The 16,780-nt window shown below is 42.1% G+C and overlaps 3 protein-coding genes across 7 annotated transcripts; all 3 read right to left on the minus strand.

Moving 5' to 3' along the window:
• Positions 1-175: 175 nt before the first annotated feature.
• On the minus strand, positions 176-3,824 carry atxn7l3b (ataxin 7 like 3b). 2 transcript variants are annotated; one of them, XM_076152165.1, is made up of 9 exons: positions 3,708-3,824; positions 3,120-3,166; positions 2,877-3,000; positions 2,627-2,759; positions 1,945-2,116; positions 1,587-1,687; positions 1,442-1,464; positions 1,258-1,303; positions 176-1,152 (listed from the first exon to the last, which is right to left on the minus strand). In XM_076152165.1, the coding sequence occupies exons 3-9, from the start codon at positions 2,925-2,927 to the stop codon at positions 1,073-1,075; spliced, it is 606 nt and encodes a 201-aa protein (XP_076008280.1). In that variant the 5' UTR covers positions 2,928-3,000; positions 3,120-3,166; positions 3,708-3,824; the 3' UTR covers positions 176-1,072. The 2 variants fall into 2 exon arrangements, with proteins under 2 accessions (XP_076008280.1, XP_076008281.1); XM_076152166.1 differs by lacking the exon at positions 3,708-3,824 and adding an exon at positions 3,452-3,691.
• Positions 3,825-3,996: 172 nt separating this feature from the next.
• Positions 3,997-7,495, minus strand: LOC143002186 (nucleolar transcription factor 1-B-like). Of its 4 annotated transcripts, none has more exons than XM_076152162.1 (13): positions 7,328-7,495; positions 7,033-7,208; positions 6,827-6,904; positions 6,555-6,710; positions 6,386-6,450; positions 6,236-6,287; positions 6,052-6,119; positions 5,748-5,874; positions 5,612-5,653; positions 5,465-5,533; positions 5,100-5,171; positions 4,680-4,748; positions 3,997-4,596 (listed from the first exon to the last, which is right to left on the minus strand). In XM_076152162.1, the coding sequence occupies exons 1-13, from the start codon at positions 7,335-7,337 to the stop codon at positions 4,555-4,557; spliced, it is 1,026 nt and encodes a 341-aa protein (XP_076008277.1). In that variant the 5' UTR covers positions 7,338-7,495; the 3' UTR covers positions 3,997-4,554. The 4 variants fall into 4 exon arrangements, with proteins under 4 accessions (XP_076008277.1, XP_076008278.1, XP_076008279.1 ...); XM_076152161.1 differs by having other exon boundaries at positions 4,003-4,596; positions 6,555-6,713; positions 7,328-7,494; XM_076152163.1 differs by lacking the exon at positions 7,328-7,495 and having other exon boundaries at positions 3,999-4,596; positions 6,555-6,713; positions 6,827-6,923; positions 7,033-7,152.
• A 466-nt stretch (positions 7,496-7,961) lies between these two features.
• On the minus strand, positions 7,962-16,191 carry slc4a1b (solute carrier family 4 member 1b (Diego blood group)). Its single transcript, XM_076152042.1, has 18 exons — positions 16,073-16,191; positions 14,861-14,901; positions 13,877-14,057; positions 13,398-13,533; positions 12,783-12,855; positions 12,308-12,350; positions 12,024-12,208; positions 11,514-11,724; positions 11,114-11,317; positions 10,862-11,010; positions 10,489-10,683; positions 10,119-10,367; positions 9,931-10,020; positions 9,631-9,797; positions 9,273-9,514; positions 8,951-9,120; positions 8,587-8,760; positions 7,962-8,489 (listed from the first exon to the last, which is right to left on the minus strand). The coding sequence occupies exons 3-18, from the start codon at positions 14,031-14,033 to the stop codon at positions 8,409-8,411; spliced, it is 2,526 nt and encodes an 841-aa protein (XP_076008157.1). The 5' UTR covers positions 14,034-14,057; positions 14,861-14,901; positions 16,073-16,191; the 3' UTR covers positions 7,962-8,408.
• Between the last annotated feature and the right edge of the window lie 589 nt (positions 16,192-16,780).

Below are 16,780 nucleotides of genomic sequence, written 5' to 3' on the forward strand. Positions count from 1 at the left end.
GCAGTCAAAGCTGAAATGTCTGTAGAGCCTTATCATTTAATCAACAGCATCCCCTGTTGGTAATGCTCTGCAAATTAGGTCACCATAAAGATAATTTGCTCACAACTTATATTGTTTTAATTTTCTTCCACAGAATCCACATTCATCACCTGAGTTCATGCAACAACACATCTAATGACAGATAACAAATCATTTATTATGCTAGATTGATGAACAAACTGAGCCCATGATAGCAGCAATTGAACTACTGGAATATTTACACTATCACATCACACCAAGGATATACTGTATGTAACCCTTTACAATGTAAACACATGATACAAAGACATTTCCGCTAGAAAACAAGGCAATCTATCCACCAAAAAAAAAGAAAGAAAGAAACCCGCTTTCTGCAGCAAGTGTCTGCTTGTACAATTAGGATTTCATTTACTCGACATGTTTCCACAGGTGAACGACAACAGACGGGTCACTTGTCTCTCTCACACACACATACTGTATTGTAATTTGTTGAACTAGAGAGCTCGACTGAGTGAATGTGAAAATAAAAGACAAACCATTATTAGCAATGATTGTCCGGTAGGTAATGCGATAATTTTCAAAACAAGGTCTTCGATGGTGTGGAAAAATAAGTACACCTATTGCCTAGTAATGTTTGTATTTTCCGAAACATACACAACACATGCGCACATACACAGACCTTTGTAAGGGCTGTGGGTTTTCACACAGCTGCCTCTTCTTGGGCCACTTGAAGAATGGCATCATAATCTACCACTGAGCAGTGGAGTTCAGAGAATCATCTCCAAAAACAAAACAAAAGCAAAAAAAAAAGAGAGTGTTGGTGCAATGATTTTCTGATACAAAGAAATGAGTCAAGTATACAGTGGGAGGTTTGGACTGCTTCTACAGAACAGCAAACACCATGAATGTCACCTATAACATCAATCCATGTCCATTGAATCAACGACAAATATGTCCAAGGGTAAAGTGTTGCTGAGCTTCTCCTGTGTGCCCGTTTGTGTGTATATGTGCGTGCGCACACACACACACACAAAGGTAGGAGAAGGTGTGTTTGTTATTGAGGGAATGCCTCATCTTTCATCAACATGCGTGGACTTTCCTGGTTGTCCATGCGGCGTCTAGGGCCCATCATGCCTATGGTAACAGATAAGAGTCTGCGTGTCATTCATTCATTATTACCATTGATCAGAAGAAGATGATGGAGTAACTATAGACGTGCCAGCTGGTGGTTCGACTTACTGTTTTTATGCTTGAATGATTTGGATCTCCTGGGTGAGTTTGGATTCTGAGGTGGAAAAAGAAAAGTGAAAGAAGTTCACACAAGTTAATATCTGTCTTTTTTAATTTAATTTCAAGATATAGTGGGTCGGACATCAAAATACACAGAGAGGGGGAAAAAAAATAACAATAACTGTCACTGTACCTTATCAGATTTCCTTTTCTTGGCTGTAAAAGCAAACACATTACATTTTAGATTTGAAAAACATCAGAGTAATTCCACACATGTTCAGGGATTATATTAGCAATGGAAAATCCATATGGGAAAAAGGTCTGGGGTGTCATATCACCTTTCTTTTCTGCCCCGTAGGACCAGTCATTATCATTGACGTCATCGTTATCCTCTTGGTCACTCTCTGACTTATTGTTGGTGTTGTTACCGGTGACTATCCTGTAAAAAAAACCCCAGAGGACAAAGGCATGACACACAGTGACTCAGCAGTACTTACAAACACACTGAAGATTACGCCTTGTCAGAAGAATCTGATCTTTATCTTTGTAAAAACTGTTTTGTAACTGTTGTATTTGTTGAAATCACAAGTTTTGCATTATTTAATAGCTCCCCTTTCCTTATTTATTATAATCCCATTTGCTGAATGCATAAGAGGATAATATTGGTTTTCTGTGGAGGAAGCTGTGCTCACGTACCTGCGGTTTGCTATGCGGCTGCTGTTGCGTCCCATTCCCAGGCATTTCTCCAGGTGCGGGGCAAAGCGTGAGGCAGCAATACTCCGGCTGCAGTTTGGACATACGCACTCTTTATTTTTCCACTGGTTGTACACCTGGCCAAAGACATCCAAGCCCGGCTGGTCCACAATTTCTGGAAAGAGGGTTTTAATATGAAAATGTAATCATCACAGAACTCCATTGCTTCCCCTTGACCTTTTGTATTCCATATTATCATTCTATTGAACAGCAAATACAGTTTTCCACTATCCCATGGTGATAAAGACACTTGAGAAGATCATCAAAGGTACTTCGCCCCTCCTCCAGGATGTAACAGGACCCTTTAATGCAAACCACCACTGCCCTCCTTCTTGTAGGTGCAACAGATCTGAGAAAAGAAGCTTACTCCCACAAGCCATTACAGTTTAGAACGTTTAACTCAGCCTAGGCCTCTTTACACAACAAATAGTGTATTGTGAAATATCTCTAATACAATCACATTTTACCTATACTTGTATTAAAGATAATGTACCTATTTTTGATACCTGTTCACCCAAAACCTATATTGTGGATAGTCTTGTTTGTTGTCTTGGTGCTGCAGGATAACTGTCTGGTTTAATCTATTGTACATCTAAGCAAACTTGAGAATGACTTTGTTGCTCACCGAAGTCCCTCATGCTTTCTTGGTCCGTGTCATCCAGGAAAAAGTATCCCTGCTTGACGGCTCGGTGGACCTCAAAGCAAAGACCCAGGCAGGCATCCTCCACCAGGTCAGACAGGATGTCCTGAGCAAGGCACTGGGTAAGGAGACAAAGACACAAGACAAAGCCAGTTCAGCTGGATTGTTCTGTTGTCTGTTCTGCTTCACACGCAGCACCAATCCTCTTCACCATGCTGCTGTTTCTCTACAGTACCTCCAGCTTGCTGTTGTCCAGGCTGGACATTGAAACCTCCTCCATTTTCATTTGCCAGAACTACCAGATGAGCCGACGCTGCTGTGGTCATGCTGTAGTGCAGCAAGCATTGGCCAAAACAGGGCTGCGCGACGAGGGAAAACACAGTAAACAACACGGCAGCATTCAATTCTGTCCAACTAATAAATCAACATAGGTGTGTGATCGATAAAAAACGCATTGAAGAAGATGGAACCCACTTACAACTGCACGATACACACTGGCATGGAGTTACTTCCCACGCTTACAACCTACGAATAACACAGAAGAAAATAACTTAGCGCTGATGTAGCACATTTCGATAGACACACACATTCACACACAGACACTGGGGATTCAGTTTTCAACGATCAGTATGTTTATGTTAAACAATTGTACTAATGTGTAGGTTAGTGGAGCTTAGCTTAGCCAGAATCTTGCAGAACAAAACAAAGAGCGTGGCTGTGAATAGGGAGGAATTGACAATGGCAGGAGTTTACAACACAAAAACACCGAGATCAAGAGGCACAGCTACAAACTAGACGTGTGAAATGTACCGAAACGTGCCGAGTAAATTCCACGCAAAGTAACACGTTTGTAGCCGACTGAATAATTTTGCTGTTGGAGAATGAACAGGAGATACAGCGAGGCTTGTTCCCCCGCAGCAGCACTGCAGCACTGCGGCTGTTCGCTTCACAACTCCACGTACGAGCCACGGACCGGGACAAATCTCCCCCGAGTACTGATCCAAAGAGGATCGGCGAGGAAAACCGCAACCGCAGCCATGCAAAAATGCTAACTGTGTTTATTTACCTATGTCGGCAGGCATCCATCTTTACATCAGAGAGATCAGACAGGAGCAATCGATCGCTACACGAGTTTCAACGAGGCGCTTCTCCCACTGCCCGTGTTTGAGTGTTTGTCATCCACGCAAGGATGTGAGTCACTGTTCGACCTCATTCTACTTCAAAATGAGTCTTCGTGCGAGTCATTTCACATACGACACGTTTTAACCTGATTAGACGCTATTTTCATCACGGAAAATAAGGATTTACGTTTTATTTACGTATCAATAGCCACAAATACGACGTATCATCACATTAAAACATTGCATGTAGCCAGATCTTTCAAAAATCTACATTCATTCCAATTAATTCTTTATTTCAAAAGGTTTATAAGCGAATTGAGTAATTAGTTAAAACCGTATAGTAGAAAGCGATTTCAATTAAAGGCTGCTTTCTCTCACTACCTGGAATAATAACGATTTCAAAACATTTTTCAAAGTGTGTGTCAAGCTTCCTGTGTCGCCCCCAAATTAGAAACAAAAATATTTTTAAATAACATTTTTTAATTGGAATATTAGAATTTTCTTTACAGCAATCAAAAGGGAATCTGCTTTTCCAAGTGAACACTTATTGAAAAAAGACTGTTCCACTTTGTGAAATGTGTTTTTATTGAGCTCAACTCACTTTTCATTTGAGTTGACAGTCTCTTTTATCACTGATTAGAACATGCTTGGATAACAATGAAAGTAAACTGTGGCACACTGCAGGAGAGCAGCCTCACAGCCAACATGGCTGCCACACATAAAACTGTGACACCTCTTGTTCGTCTTCCTGAACTGCAGATGTGTGTGGTGATTCTGCAGAGGTTCCTCCTCTCATAGCGGACAATACCATGGGCGACGTCCATCCCCTTCTTCCTATGGATCATCGAACAAAGTGTATTCATAACATCTTCATAGATATTTGTTTGGTGTAATAGAGATGTGTGTGGGATTCCAACCTCATCGCTGTTGAAATAGTATGTATCTCCATCACTGCTGCTGTCCTCCAGGGCTTCATCTTCTGAATCCTGTGTGTGAGATGAGACGTGGAAAATTCATTGTTGTGTTCCAAGGAGAACCAAGATGGATATTGTCTTTAAATTGACAATTGGACTAAATCAAGTAAAAGGAAGTTTGGCACATGAGCAGCGATCAGACGACAACATTAGCAGGAGGTATTTTTGAGATGTGTATTGCAATAACAGTGCTGTGAAAAATGTGCCCCCTTACAGATGTCTCCTGTTTTTGCCACACTTAAATGTTTCAGATTATCAAACTCATTTAAGTGTGACAAAACAGCAAAAACAGAAGAAATCTGTAAAGGGAGCAAATACTTTTTTCCCCAGCACTGTAGGTGTTGCATCATCACATCAACTCACAGATGTTCTGCGCTTGGTGGGCCTCTGTTCTTCTTTGTCGATCCTTTCTTTGTCAGCCCTGCATTTACGTTTCTGCAAAGAAGTATTTTACAAAGATGAAACATGAATTGAATGAAAACATACAAAAAAACACATTGATGAAGAAACAAAAGGCTCCTCTACCATCAATGTCCTAGATTATGAATGTGATGAGTTTATTTAAAGTGATGAAACCAATCTGCTGTCGTTCTTTTGGCATAAATAAACGTGTTGAGGGTTTTCCAGCGTCTTTGTAAGATCTCCAGATATTGTATGTCATGTCCTGGCTCAGATTCCTTTCCCATCCACAGCCAAATCTGTGAGGGAGCTGTGAAGTTATTTCTCACCTTTCCCTGTTCTGGCCTCTTGACGTCATTCTTTTCTGGGCTCTGTTGCGGCTGTTCCTCATCAATATCCTTCAAAACACATATACTGTCATCATCATCAGAATTCTGCTGTATTCCGAGTTCAGTGTAACTTTTTTTTCTACTTACATGCAAGTGTTCCTTCATCATTTCTGTGTATTCTTTCTTCAGCTGGAAGAAATAAACACGTGTCACATTGAGTTCAGAGTGTGGTGATGGCAAAGGACAACTACATTACACCGGGTCTGAGTGTGTGTGTGCAGACCTGTTCACAGCGGGTCTTATACTCCTTCTTCTGTGTGTCAGACAGCTTTCGCCATTGTTCACAACACGATGAAGACTCATTTGTAGAGGATGCCATTGCTTCATTGCAGAAGAGAACATAGCCATTCCTAAACACACAGACACAAACATTTAAGTACATTGACTTATGGGGTGGCTCAGTTACCAGTGAATTATCTGAATCAATTTATTTAACACAATAATACTAACATGTCAGGAAATGTTAAGTTGGTCATGTGAATGTAAAAACACCAAATCAATTCCGTGTGTCTCAGTGAACTCCTTACTTCGGGGGTTTAGGAGGTGGGTTGTGGGCTTTCGTCTTTCCATCTTCATTATTATTGCGATCGTCCTCCTACCATTGTGAAAGAAACAAAGACTGAGCTGAAGGGATAGATCACAGGTCGAGCATGGAGAAGACATGAACTTGGTTTCCTCCGTCTCTGTTGGTCTAACTTTGCCGTTACTTACATCTAAGCTGGGTGTCTTGGTCCTCCTTGTTTTAACATGATCATACTTTTTCCTGAAAGACAAAGCATTAGGGCAGACATTTAGAACACACATACTATCTCATCATTCTGAGACGACAATGAATGTTTGTTTTTTTATACCATCTATTACCTGAACTCCCCCCACTTTTTTTGGTATTCTTTAGCTGAAAGTTGGAATTTCTGGATGTATGGGGCCTGGAATTACACGGAAACATTTGATTTATCGTTGACCTTCAAAGACGTGAAGCAATACCACAATGTGAGTCACTGTTTGAGCAGCAGCCTCTCTACTCCGGTACCTTCTGTACAGCCGGGAGATCGTTGTACTTTTGATTAGACAGCTTCATCAGTTGTGCTTGGCTCAACTTAGGGTGTGTCTTTTGAAGGTTGGCAAAGTTCTCCTCATTAAAGATGGCGTTCGGAGGTTTCGGTCTCTTGGGTAATTCCGGGTGGATCTGCTGAAAAAGTTATGCACAGACAGCCCGTTCTCATTTGCTTCCAATGTCACAAACCCCAGTATCTGCTGATAGTATACAGACAATAGAAAGCTTTTGAATCTGACTTTGCTTACCTTCCCATTCTGTAAAGGTTCAGCAAGGGTATCTTCTGCTTCATCAAGGAGCTCTGTGAGGGAGCGAACTCTGCGCATCTGAGCAAGAAAAACAAGACTAAACACCCTATTCTTGTTTTAATGCACCATTCCAGTATTTTGAAGATAGCCATACTCTTCAGATGTCATATTTTGGATGCTGGAGAGCAACTCAAACTGTGGCTCACCTTCTGTAAAATCTGTTTCCACTTCTTTTGACATGCTTGAGCAGAGTGCGGGTGAAAAGCCACGTTATTCCAGTCCAGCCTCCTCTGCTCCTTCCGATACGTGCTCGGTTGGCTCCGTTTTGGTACATTGGCTCTCATAGCCTGGAGAAGCGTTAGCATGTCCTCCGCGGTCCACTCTGTAGTCAAAGCACCCACGACACCCCGAGACGAGAAATAACATTTTGTCAACAATAATAAACTGTTTTCGTTGTATGTTAGCAAGCCTCACACGTAATATGAAAGAATGCACACGTACCTGAACTCATCCTTCTCGTAGTGTTTTATGTCCGACAAACTTGGTTAAGATGGGCTAACTCGGCATTAGTGACTCAGGAAACTAACTTAAACTGTTGCTCCAACACACAATGTTTGTGTATGTTGAACACATGGACGCGCCGTCGCAGGTACGCTTTTTTCTTTCCTCACAATGTAACCAATCAGGTTCGAGAAAAGAGGAACGTAACCGAAACCATATTAGCCAATGAGCGCGTTCCTTCTTCTTTGCGTTATCCTGCGGCTGGAAAACATTGCACACGATATTTATGTCTCCACCTACTGGACACGAAAGGAAGTAAATTAGTAAATGTATTATCCAATGTGTCCAACACGACACCAAATCCTATTTTCTAACCGGGTGAAGAGAAGTGAAGGTATGTATGCAGATAAATCAGTATAAAGTAAGTAAAGGAAAATTCTTTATATTTTTGGAGGTAGTTTTATTATTATTGGAGAGATCACATGAAGGCGGCACTATAACACGATATAAAACCCAACAACACACAAACATTCAACATGTTGAACATGAAATGTTATTACTACCATTCAGAGGTGTTGTGCTGTCTTTCCCTACCATTGTTACCATTTTGATCATTTTTGCTTGATATTAACAGTTTGCTTGTTTCATTGCCTCAAGCCATGCTTATTAATACAGATGTCTGAATTTATTTGGCACATTATAAGATTAGGCCCAAAGCATAACTACTTAGAAAAACACTTTTTGCAGTACAGGATCCAATTTCCACTGTGTGAGTGTTCAATTTTAGAATTTTATGATAAGATTGGAGATATGCTTCCTTAAAATGTATGTAAAGCATAATAAGTAAAAACATCCTACTGGTCAGTTGTCCAACTTAATCAAAGTTTTCGCTTGAGTGTCTGTTAAAAACAATAAATCTAAAATATTTCAACCGAAATATTGATAGAGATATTGTACATATCTATATCTGTATATGAAATGGAAAAAACATTCAGAGCATGTTATGCAGATGGGTAAATTGGACATTCATTTGAGCGAGATATAAATATTTCTTGTTGATGTGATGCGTCATGTAGGACATCTATAATGGCATCTGAGATTCGTAGTACACATCCTGCCCAGGCTGCTCCTCGAACGTCACTTTAGCATCATCAGCATCCAACTGAAACACAGTGGACAGAAATAAGCTGCATTCGGAGGCAGAAGGAAGATGTTTCATCACACTTATACAATAAAAATGAGACGAGATGACCACTTACACATTTCATTTCCAGTTCAGTGAAGAGCCGTCTGGTCATAAACAACCGTAGGGGGATGGTGAGGATGAGCACAAAGGGAAGTGCCAGGGATGCTGGACTGGATTTAACAAGCCACAGTGTTGCAAGACACACAATCTGGATGACTGTGTACAGGTGCATTCTTCCTAAGCTAACCTGTGTCCAACATGTGAAAATATGACAATACAACATGTCAAACAACCAATAAAGCTTTTATAGTGGCCAGTCGTAGTTACAAACAGTATCATTTTCATTATGAGTGACTATAATGGGAATCAGACTTTAGAATCTTGTCAGTGTCAGCCGCATGTACACACTAGATATTGACTCATCAGTTGACTCTTACCCTGGTGGCATAGGGTTCATCAGGGTGGTATTTCTTAGGGACGAAGAGGAGTTGTATGCGGTCCCACAACTGTATGCCATTGAGTGAGGTGACTCCCATGTAGAGGAAAATCCCAAACAGGGCAGACATCGGAATCAACTTTAGGATGGGCTCCATGAGAATAGACAGACCTTAACATGAAAAGGCACTCGGGTCATATTCAGTCAACTTAAGATGTTATCAATTTAAAATAGCAACAGAAAGAACTAAATCAGACATTCCATGTGAATAAGAACATTATTTTAGTAAACTGAATTCCAAAAATACAGCAGACAGCACTTACCAACCAGCAAGGCCACCAGAATGCCACTGATCCTCTGTTCCAACACCTTCTCAATCACTGGTTTTGGTCCTTTGCTCATGACGGTGAGGGAATTGGCATGAGTGACAGATCGAACAGTGGTAGCACTGAACCATGGCATGCCAAATATAGCGCTCAACCCTCCCATGCCCACTAAAAGAAGCAAATCAAAGTGGAACCCGGACCCCTTGACCATCTTCCTCTCAGGTTTACTCACAATCAGACTGGTAGGAGACATGGACAGAGGTATGGATAAAGTTTTGTTGGAGGCTGGAAATGTCAGTTTGTTCAGTTAAACAATAGGTAGTTATAATGCTGAGGGGATTTAACTTTAACTCACGTAGTGATCTGTGACTCTAGAAAGATCAAAATGAAGACGAGCATGGCTGGGACACAGCTTGCGATCATTATCCACACAGGGAAGGACTTGTGCTCTCCAAAGGGGTTGATCATCCAGCCTCTTTTGGCTGGGTTGGACACTGTCAGACCTTTGGGGACCACGAGTTTCTTGAGAGAAAAACACAAGCATTCAATAGAAATGTCTTCATGCGTACTGATAAATGTAACATTTCAGCCTCACTAAATGGATATCTTGTCTGCATCTGAACTTGAAAAGGAGCCATGAGAGGTAATGACCAACCTGAGTGTAGGTGTCATCGATGGCGTAGTCCACAACAATCATAAGAAAAATGGCAATAGGTACACCAAAGTCACCCATCAAACGTCTGACCTGGTCAATTACATTAATTTGTGTTTGATTTGGGATTGAGTCATCCTAAAGGAGCCACTAAAATCTTGACATTCTTGAAGAAACACTGTTAAACTCACCTTTCCAGGGAGAAATGTCCCATTCTTGAACTGCCGCAGGAAGAAGGCAATGAAGAAACAGCCGAACATGAGGCACATGGAGAGAAGGGCTGTGTTGGGGTAAGGCGGGTTAATAATGGTTTTGTGAACAGTAGTGTTCCCTGTAGCGTTGTCGTAGATATGCTCCTCTATCAGTAGCGGGTGCCAGGGATCTTCGACAGTTCCATTCAGATGATGATAATTCAGAGCCAGTGGATGGGTCTTGAAGGTCTAGAGAGGTGTGAAGTCAGAATAGCGTAAAGGAATTGAATGTGATGTAATTTGGGGGAAGGGTTTCAAATGAATGACATGAAATATGGATGAATGCGTGAAATGGGATGGGAATGTGTACCCTTCCCAGCTTGGCAAAGGTTTCGTAGATGAAGATGAGGGAGATGAGGATGGAGAAGATCTCCTGGGTGAAACGGGAAATGAATCGCACCAGGAAGCTGCCCTCAAAGGCCACAACCAAAACCACAATGATGACCAGCCACAGGCCAACCCACACTCTCCCAACAATATATTCAATGTCTTGGGATTTGCAGAACTGAAGAATGAGAGGGGAGAAAAGGATATCAATGGCTATGATCAACATTAAGATTAAACACAAGATATTTGTAAATAGTAACAAAAGCGAAAAACCTCTGCTCTATAAAAGGGGGCGCGAAAGAAAGAATTTGAGAACCACTGCTCTAAGGGAATGTGTGTCCTGCGGTGTAACTCACAGCAAAGAAAGCCTCCTCAAACACTAAGAGAGGACCAGAGAATCCGATGACCAGGATGGGCTGAGCAGCGAAAAAGCAGAAGATGATCCCCTGGATACTGGTGGCGATTAGGAGCTCAGACACGCCCATCATATTATCCACCTTATCAGCTGCAGCAGCAAAGGTGACAAATATAATTGTCAAGATCTACTGCAAAAACATCCACAAACGCTAAGGACTCCAACAGACTTGTATGAATACACACACACACACCCAGCAGTCCACCAAAGGTGATGGTGGGAGCCAAGGAGGCGAAGTAGATGAAGATGACAGCAGCTAGGACTTGGGCATTGAGTGCGTCTGTGATGTCGCTCTTGTAGTGCTGGTACCGTTTTTTTATGTCTCGGATCATCCCGCCGAATGGTCGACCTGTCCGGGCCAGGGGGTCGTCGGGAGGCGGCCCGGAACCCTTAGAAACTGGGGGTACATAAATATAAATATACACCTTAAATTTGTGTTTTATGAGCTTATTCCAATCATTCTGTGTTGATCTGCTATGCACAAACTGAATGTTCCTGTAACCTCAAAAATTCTCCTAAATAAGCAATTACAACCACCAAACTCAGAGACTGGGTGTGTGTTGTAGACCATATGCGTGTCAGCGATGACTCACGCTTGCTCGGCTTGACATCTATGCACACAATGGGCTCGGCTGGCCGGAGTCTATCCTGCAGTAACTTCTTCTGAAAGCTGATGACCGAGCTGAGCATTGCTTCGCTCTGGATCTCCGTGGGCGGGATGACGATGCTGCAGTCCATGAAGGTGGCCACAGCGCCTGTCAGCTCACGGCCACTCTGTGCCTTACATGCTGCCTGATTGAACACCTGAGATGGGTCGAAAACTATGAATTGACTCTATTGAAAATGTGAATATAATGCCATAATTGAGGAAGGGAGCACTGATATCATTCAAGAATAGAAAAATCTATCTTCAAGCCTAATTCGGTTAATTTACTCTTGCATGGGCGACTGGGCAACTACTAGGAATTTGGGTTGAGGTTGTTGAAATGAAAGTGCAAGAATTGATGACTTAAATTAGAGATCTTGAACAGTCCAACCTCTAAGAAGGTCAGCACACACAAAAATTGTGGTGGTCGACCCGTGAAACATATCAGGCCACTCACTTTGTCGGCCATTAAGGCTGCCATGGCGCGGCCGGTCTCGTGGTAGTCCATGTCACTCTTGGGGGGTCCGACCAGAACAAAGAGAAAACGCACTGGCACAGAGGCATCCAAGGCTGAATCCAGAACCACCGATTCCTTCAGGCGCACAAACACCACTGCAGGCTTTTCCAGAAAGTCCAAGGTTCCTGTCAGATCACAAATATGAATTTATAACTACATGCAAATCTGCACACGGACAACACACGTCCTCCACATCCAAAATAACATTGTAAACAATGGCTCACCTACTAGAACCATGGATGCCTCCACACTGTCTGATGCATCCCTCTAAAACAACACAAAATATAAGCATGAGCAAACCCATGTCACCCATAATTATGAAACTTTTCTTAATATTAAGTGGTTGCTATGGTAGCCAGTGCCCCGTGAGAAAGAGAGTTCATAACATCTAAAAGCATTACTCTTCAAATCAGTGAATTTGTTTGAAACATTTCTTCACTTCACTTCTTCTTCATTAAATACTTACATCATTTTTGCAATTCCAGAAAATGTGTCACTTTCACGAGAAGTTTACAGCCTCTACAGCCAAGTTTGGATCTATGTACATACTGAAATTGTAAAAGACTTAATCCAAAAAAGGAGGATATGCCAGAACAGAAAACGTAAATCCTCCTGAAACTGCTGCAGATGTGATTCCATCAACATCACTGCCTTTCAATCCCCAAGTGTTACAATATCAGCAACCAGCCATTCACTTACCATTTCTTTGACAGAGAACTTCTGCAGCCCCGCCCTGTCAACGAGCGATTGGCTGTCCGAGTCAGCCGATTGGCTAAGAGAAAGAGATTTGGACACACATCATTGGCTGTGTTTGTGTTATTCGGGAGCATGATTGGCTGCTATGACTGGTAATCTTGTCACCGCAAGTGACTGGATGAAGTGTCTAGGATGAAGCAAGGCGACCGTGTCTTCACCTTCTTCACACAACACACTCGACAGGGGGATTCTGAAATACCATTATCAACCTAATGACACAATTACACAAATAGTTTATGAGGGAATTCAATTAAGAGATCATTTCCATACCACTCACAAAGGAGGACAGGGGATAGAAGTTTATAAGAGAAGTAGAGAAAGTGAATTTCACATGGATTTCTCATCTTGTTGAGAGTGTAACATGCTGGCAGGGTGCCTGGATAGTTTAGTGGTCAGAGTCGTTGTTCCATGATTACAGGTTTGATTCCCACAATAGCTACGTGTTCCACTGAAGATTCTCTCCACGAGCTGCTGCAGACACCAGCATATAGCCGTTAACGTCAAAGCCTAAACGTCTGTCATTTTTGTTTGAGTCATTGTTGTTGTCTTTGAGGATACCTGTGGGTTTGGAGCAGGGATTTCAGCACTCCTTCCTGGTCTCCTGGCCTTATCTCCTTCTTTTTAACCATCTCCTTGACCATCTTCTCTGCAATGCCGGGCAGGGCTTTCTCGTCGCAGTCGAAAATCATCACGCCTTGACATTGGGATACAACATAAAACACGGCTAATGTTACACTCTAATGGAGGATGGTGGAGAACTTTGAGCGATTACAATGAGGAGAGGAGCCATTGTGATTGTGGTTGTGGGTGGGCCCAGGTAAAATGAGAGTAAGGGAGGAGAGGAATTAACCGCAATTAGAGGGCTTAACGGTGGGAATCACATGCTGAGACATTGTCTGAGAGAAGCGAGAGGGACGCAGATGAACTTAGGACTCGACTGCGTACCTGCTCGCACAGAGAAAGCGTTGTAGAACAAATAAAATAATGCATTGAATTTGCACAGAAGCAGTCCCCCCCCTATCATCTTCATGGCTGACCTGTGTGCACAGTGTGTCGGAGCTGCACGAGACTCTTGAAGGTGAGGGAGGAGATGTTCGAGGATCCCCAGCTCCCGGTCTGAGAGTCGTAGCTCGCCTCGAATCCCCCCCATCGGCCCGTCTCCTGCCAGTAAGCCTGCTGCTTCTGGTCCTTCATCGACTTGCTCAGCTCCGGGTAGTCCTGAAAAATGAAGACCGTAAAGGCGACACCTGGCTAATTTGGATGTGGGTGAAGGGTGAGAGTTTGAAGCCACACTGCAAAGGTCCGTTGAATGAATTACCATAGAGGGGACTTAGGGGTAATGAAGCTCTTTACTCTTTGTCAACAATGGGGCGCTGAGGCTGCGTTGGCCACTTCATATCCGTCAGTGAGTGATGCTGTGAGTGTAAAAGGAGTAAACCACAGGTAAAGTCTCTCCCCGAAGCAATGAAAGATATGATGGGCTGATATGAGGGGTAGAATGTTCCTGTTACTCCGATGTCAAAACAAATGGGGCATGTTTGCTTGAAAATTTTCCACTCTGCTTGAAATCCAGCTGTTTACTGTCTATCTAAGCAGGCTGCAAAGCTTCCCTAAAGGTTACTGATTGCATTGTTTGAGCACATAACAATAAAATCTGTTGGTCGTCTTATTTAGATGAGAAATCATTCCAGGGGCCACAAGGTCATTGTCCTCTCTATCAATTTCGTGAAAGCTAATACAGTGAGGGTGCTCCTGGTTCAGGCTAATGTGGAAAGGTGATGTCTGGGTGACACTTGCGTACAGGTAAACAGCTCCAGGCCACGGGCCACTGCAAGTTTGTGGTGAGGACATGCAGGGCAATTCTTTCTGGACATGTTTGGACTGTCAATACACATTGTGTGTGTGTGTGTGTGTGTGTGTGTGTGTGTGTGTGTGTGTGTGTGTGTGTGTGTGTGAGAGAGAGAGAGAGAGAGAGAGCCAGAAAGGGGGCAAAGGAGAGAGCCAGAGGAAGGGTCCCTTACCAGATCTGCTCGGTGTTTGACGCTGTTGATGTTTCAGGCAGCTGAAACAGACGCAATGAGCCCCATTAACAGATTTCCAGCACAAACATTACAATCCAATGCTGCTACATAGTGTTTCATGCATTTTGACTTACTGAGCTGCCTGTCCCATTTCTCTCTTCACCTACATACACTTTTCAGTATGGGTAGCATGATTATGATGAAGTATATTAGATTGTTTACAGACGGAGGTTTATAATGACTATATTGTCTCAATAAAGCTTGTTTGACAGATGAAATGGAACAGCAAATATGGAAACTCTGGCAAAAATTTAAATAGAAAATGAATGGATGAAGGCTGATTGCATTTTTTCCATGAAATAAAGAACTGTATCCAAACTGTATGTGATACATGGATCAGGTGGCAGTGAGTGTACTACATTCTTTTGTAAATATAATCCTTGCATGTGCATATGATCTTAGACTATACATGAGCCTTTGAGTTGATGTGACAACACAATGATTTATTTCCAAAACACGGCCAAGCAAAGAGGGTAAAGGAACCAGATTGGGCTGACAAGACACTGTCACAGTGTGTGTGTGTGTGTGTGTACACAAGCTGCAAATTATATATTCATCTTGCAATCTTTATTTTTCGCTTTTATTTATTTTTGATTTGATCGATTTTTTCATCATCATTACGTTGTATTATGAGGTGTGTGTTAAGCATTCAAACATGTCTGCATTTATAGTTGCAGATATCTGTGATCATCCCAAAACTGCATCAAGATGACAAATGCAGCAAGTTCATTTTGTGACAGGTAAACACAGGGAAACAAATATAATGTGAATGGATAATAATGGACCAATTTGATGGTTGATCGCACAAAGTTGGTAATTTCTTTGTTTATTTTATCTGAGTATATGTACTTCATGCTATCTATAGTACTAAATGAAATGTGACTTGCTATGTTATCAACACACATTATTTGTCATCTGCAAGCTGCAAGACTCTTGTTGCTATGTTCTCTGTACTTCTTTCTATTATTTAGGCAACATTTGAGTAAGAAATTCTGAAATTAAAATTAAGTGAAATGAAGGTAATTAACTGTCAGCATTGATAAAGAGTATTCATGCATTCTCACATTCCATCTCACGTGATTTGAAAGCTGCACAGCATTATTGTACATCATCATCATCATCCATAACACCAGCAGAAAAGGCGACACTTACCTGTTGCCAACAGCAGTGTCCAGTGGCTCACCCCACAATGGCAAAAAAACGCGACTTTATAAACACCACTTCTTCAGCTGCCTGCATCTGCATGTGTGTGTGTGTCTGACAATGGGCGGGACTGTGATAAATGCACACATACAACACATTTTCTCTCTCTTTCAAACACACACATACACACATCCAATAGAGTATGTATTCAGGTCGCGCCCAAAATATTGATAGTAAATACAGTGACTTGATAAGCGAAGCAATCCTACCATGTGTTATGCAACCAGCATCTTATCGCTTTAAATGCCCATGTTTGGAGGACAACAAAGGCTCAATAGCACCGGGCTTCCTCACTCACCTTCAACAGCACCAGAGCAGACAGAGAAGCCTCCGATGACATCGTATCTCGCCATCTCCTCTTCCTTACTGCCTCTGTCTACAATGGACATTGTCTGAATGCCTCCTGGAACATTGGCCTGTGGCATGCCAAAAAGAAAGACTCAGAAATGTGTTAGTCACCTGTTGAGTGCTGTTGTGTATAAATGACATATCAATGCTTTTTGTTATACCCCTGGTTCTGATACAACAGGGGTTAGGAGTTTCCATCTATTCCTATTCCACCTATTATTTTCTCTGGGTAGCATCAGGTGTCAAACTGTGTGTGTAATATAGGGATTTAATGGCTTATTTTACAAATCCTGTTAATGGGAAAACATT

This window comes from Genypterus blacodes, unplaced genomic scaffold (assembly GCF_046128005.1).
Source record: "Genypterus blacodes isolate CSIRO-AG114 ecotype Tasmania unplaced genomic scaffold, CSIRO-AGI_Gbla_v1 ptg000055l_1, whole genome shotgun sequence".
Lineage (NCBI taxonomy): Eukaryota > Metazoa > Chordata > Actinopteri > Ophidiiformes > Ophidiidae > Genypterus > Genypterus blacodes.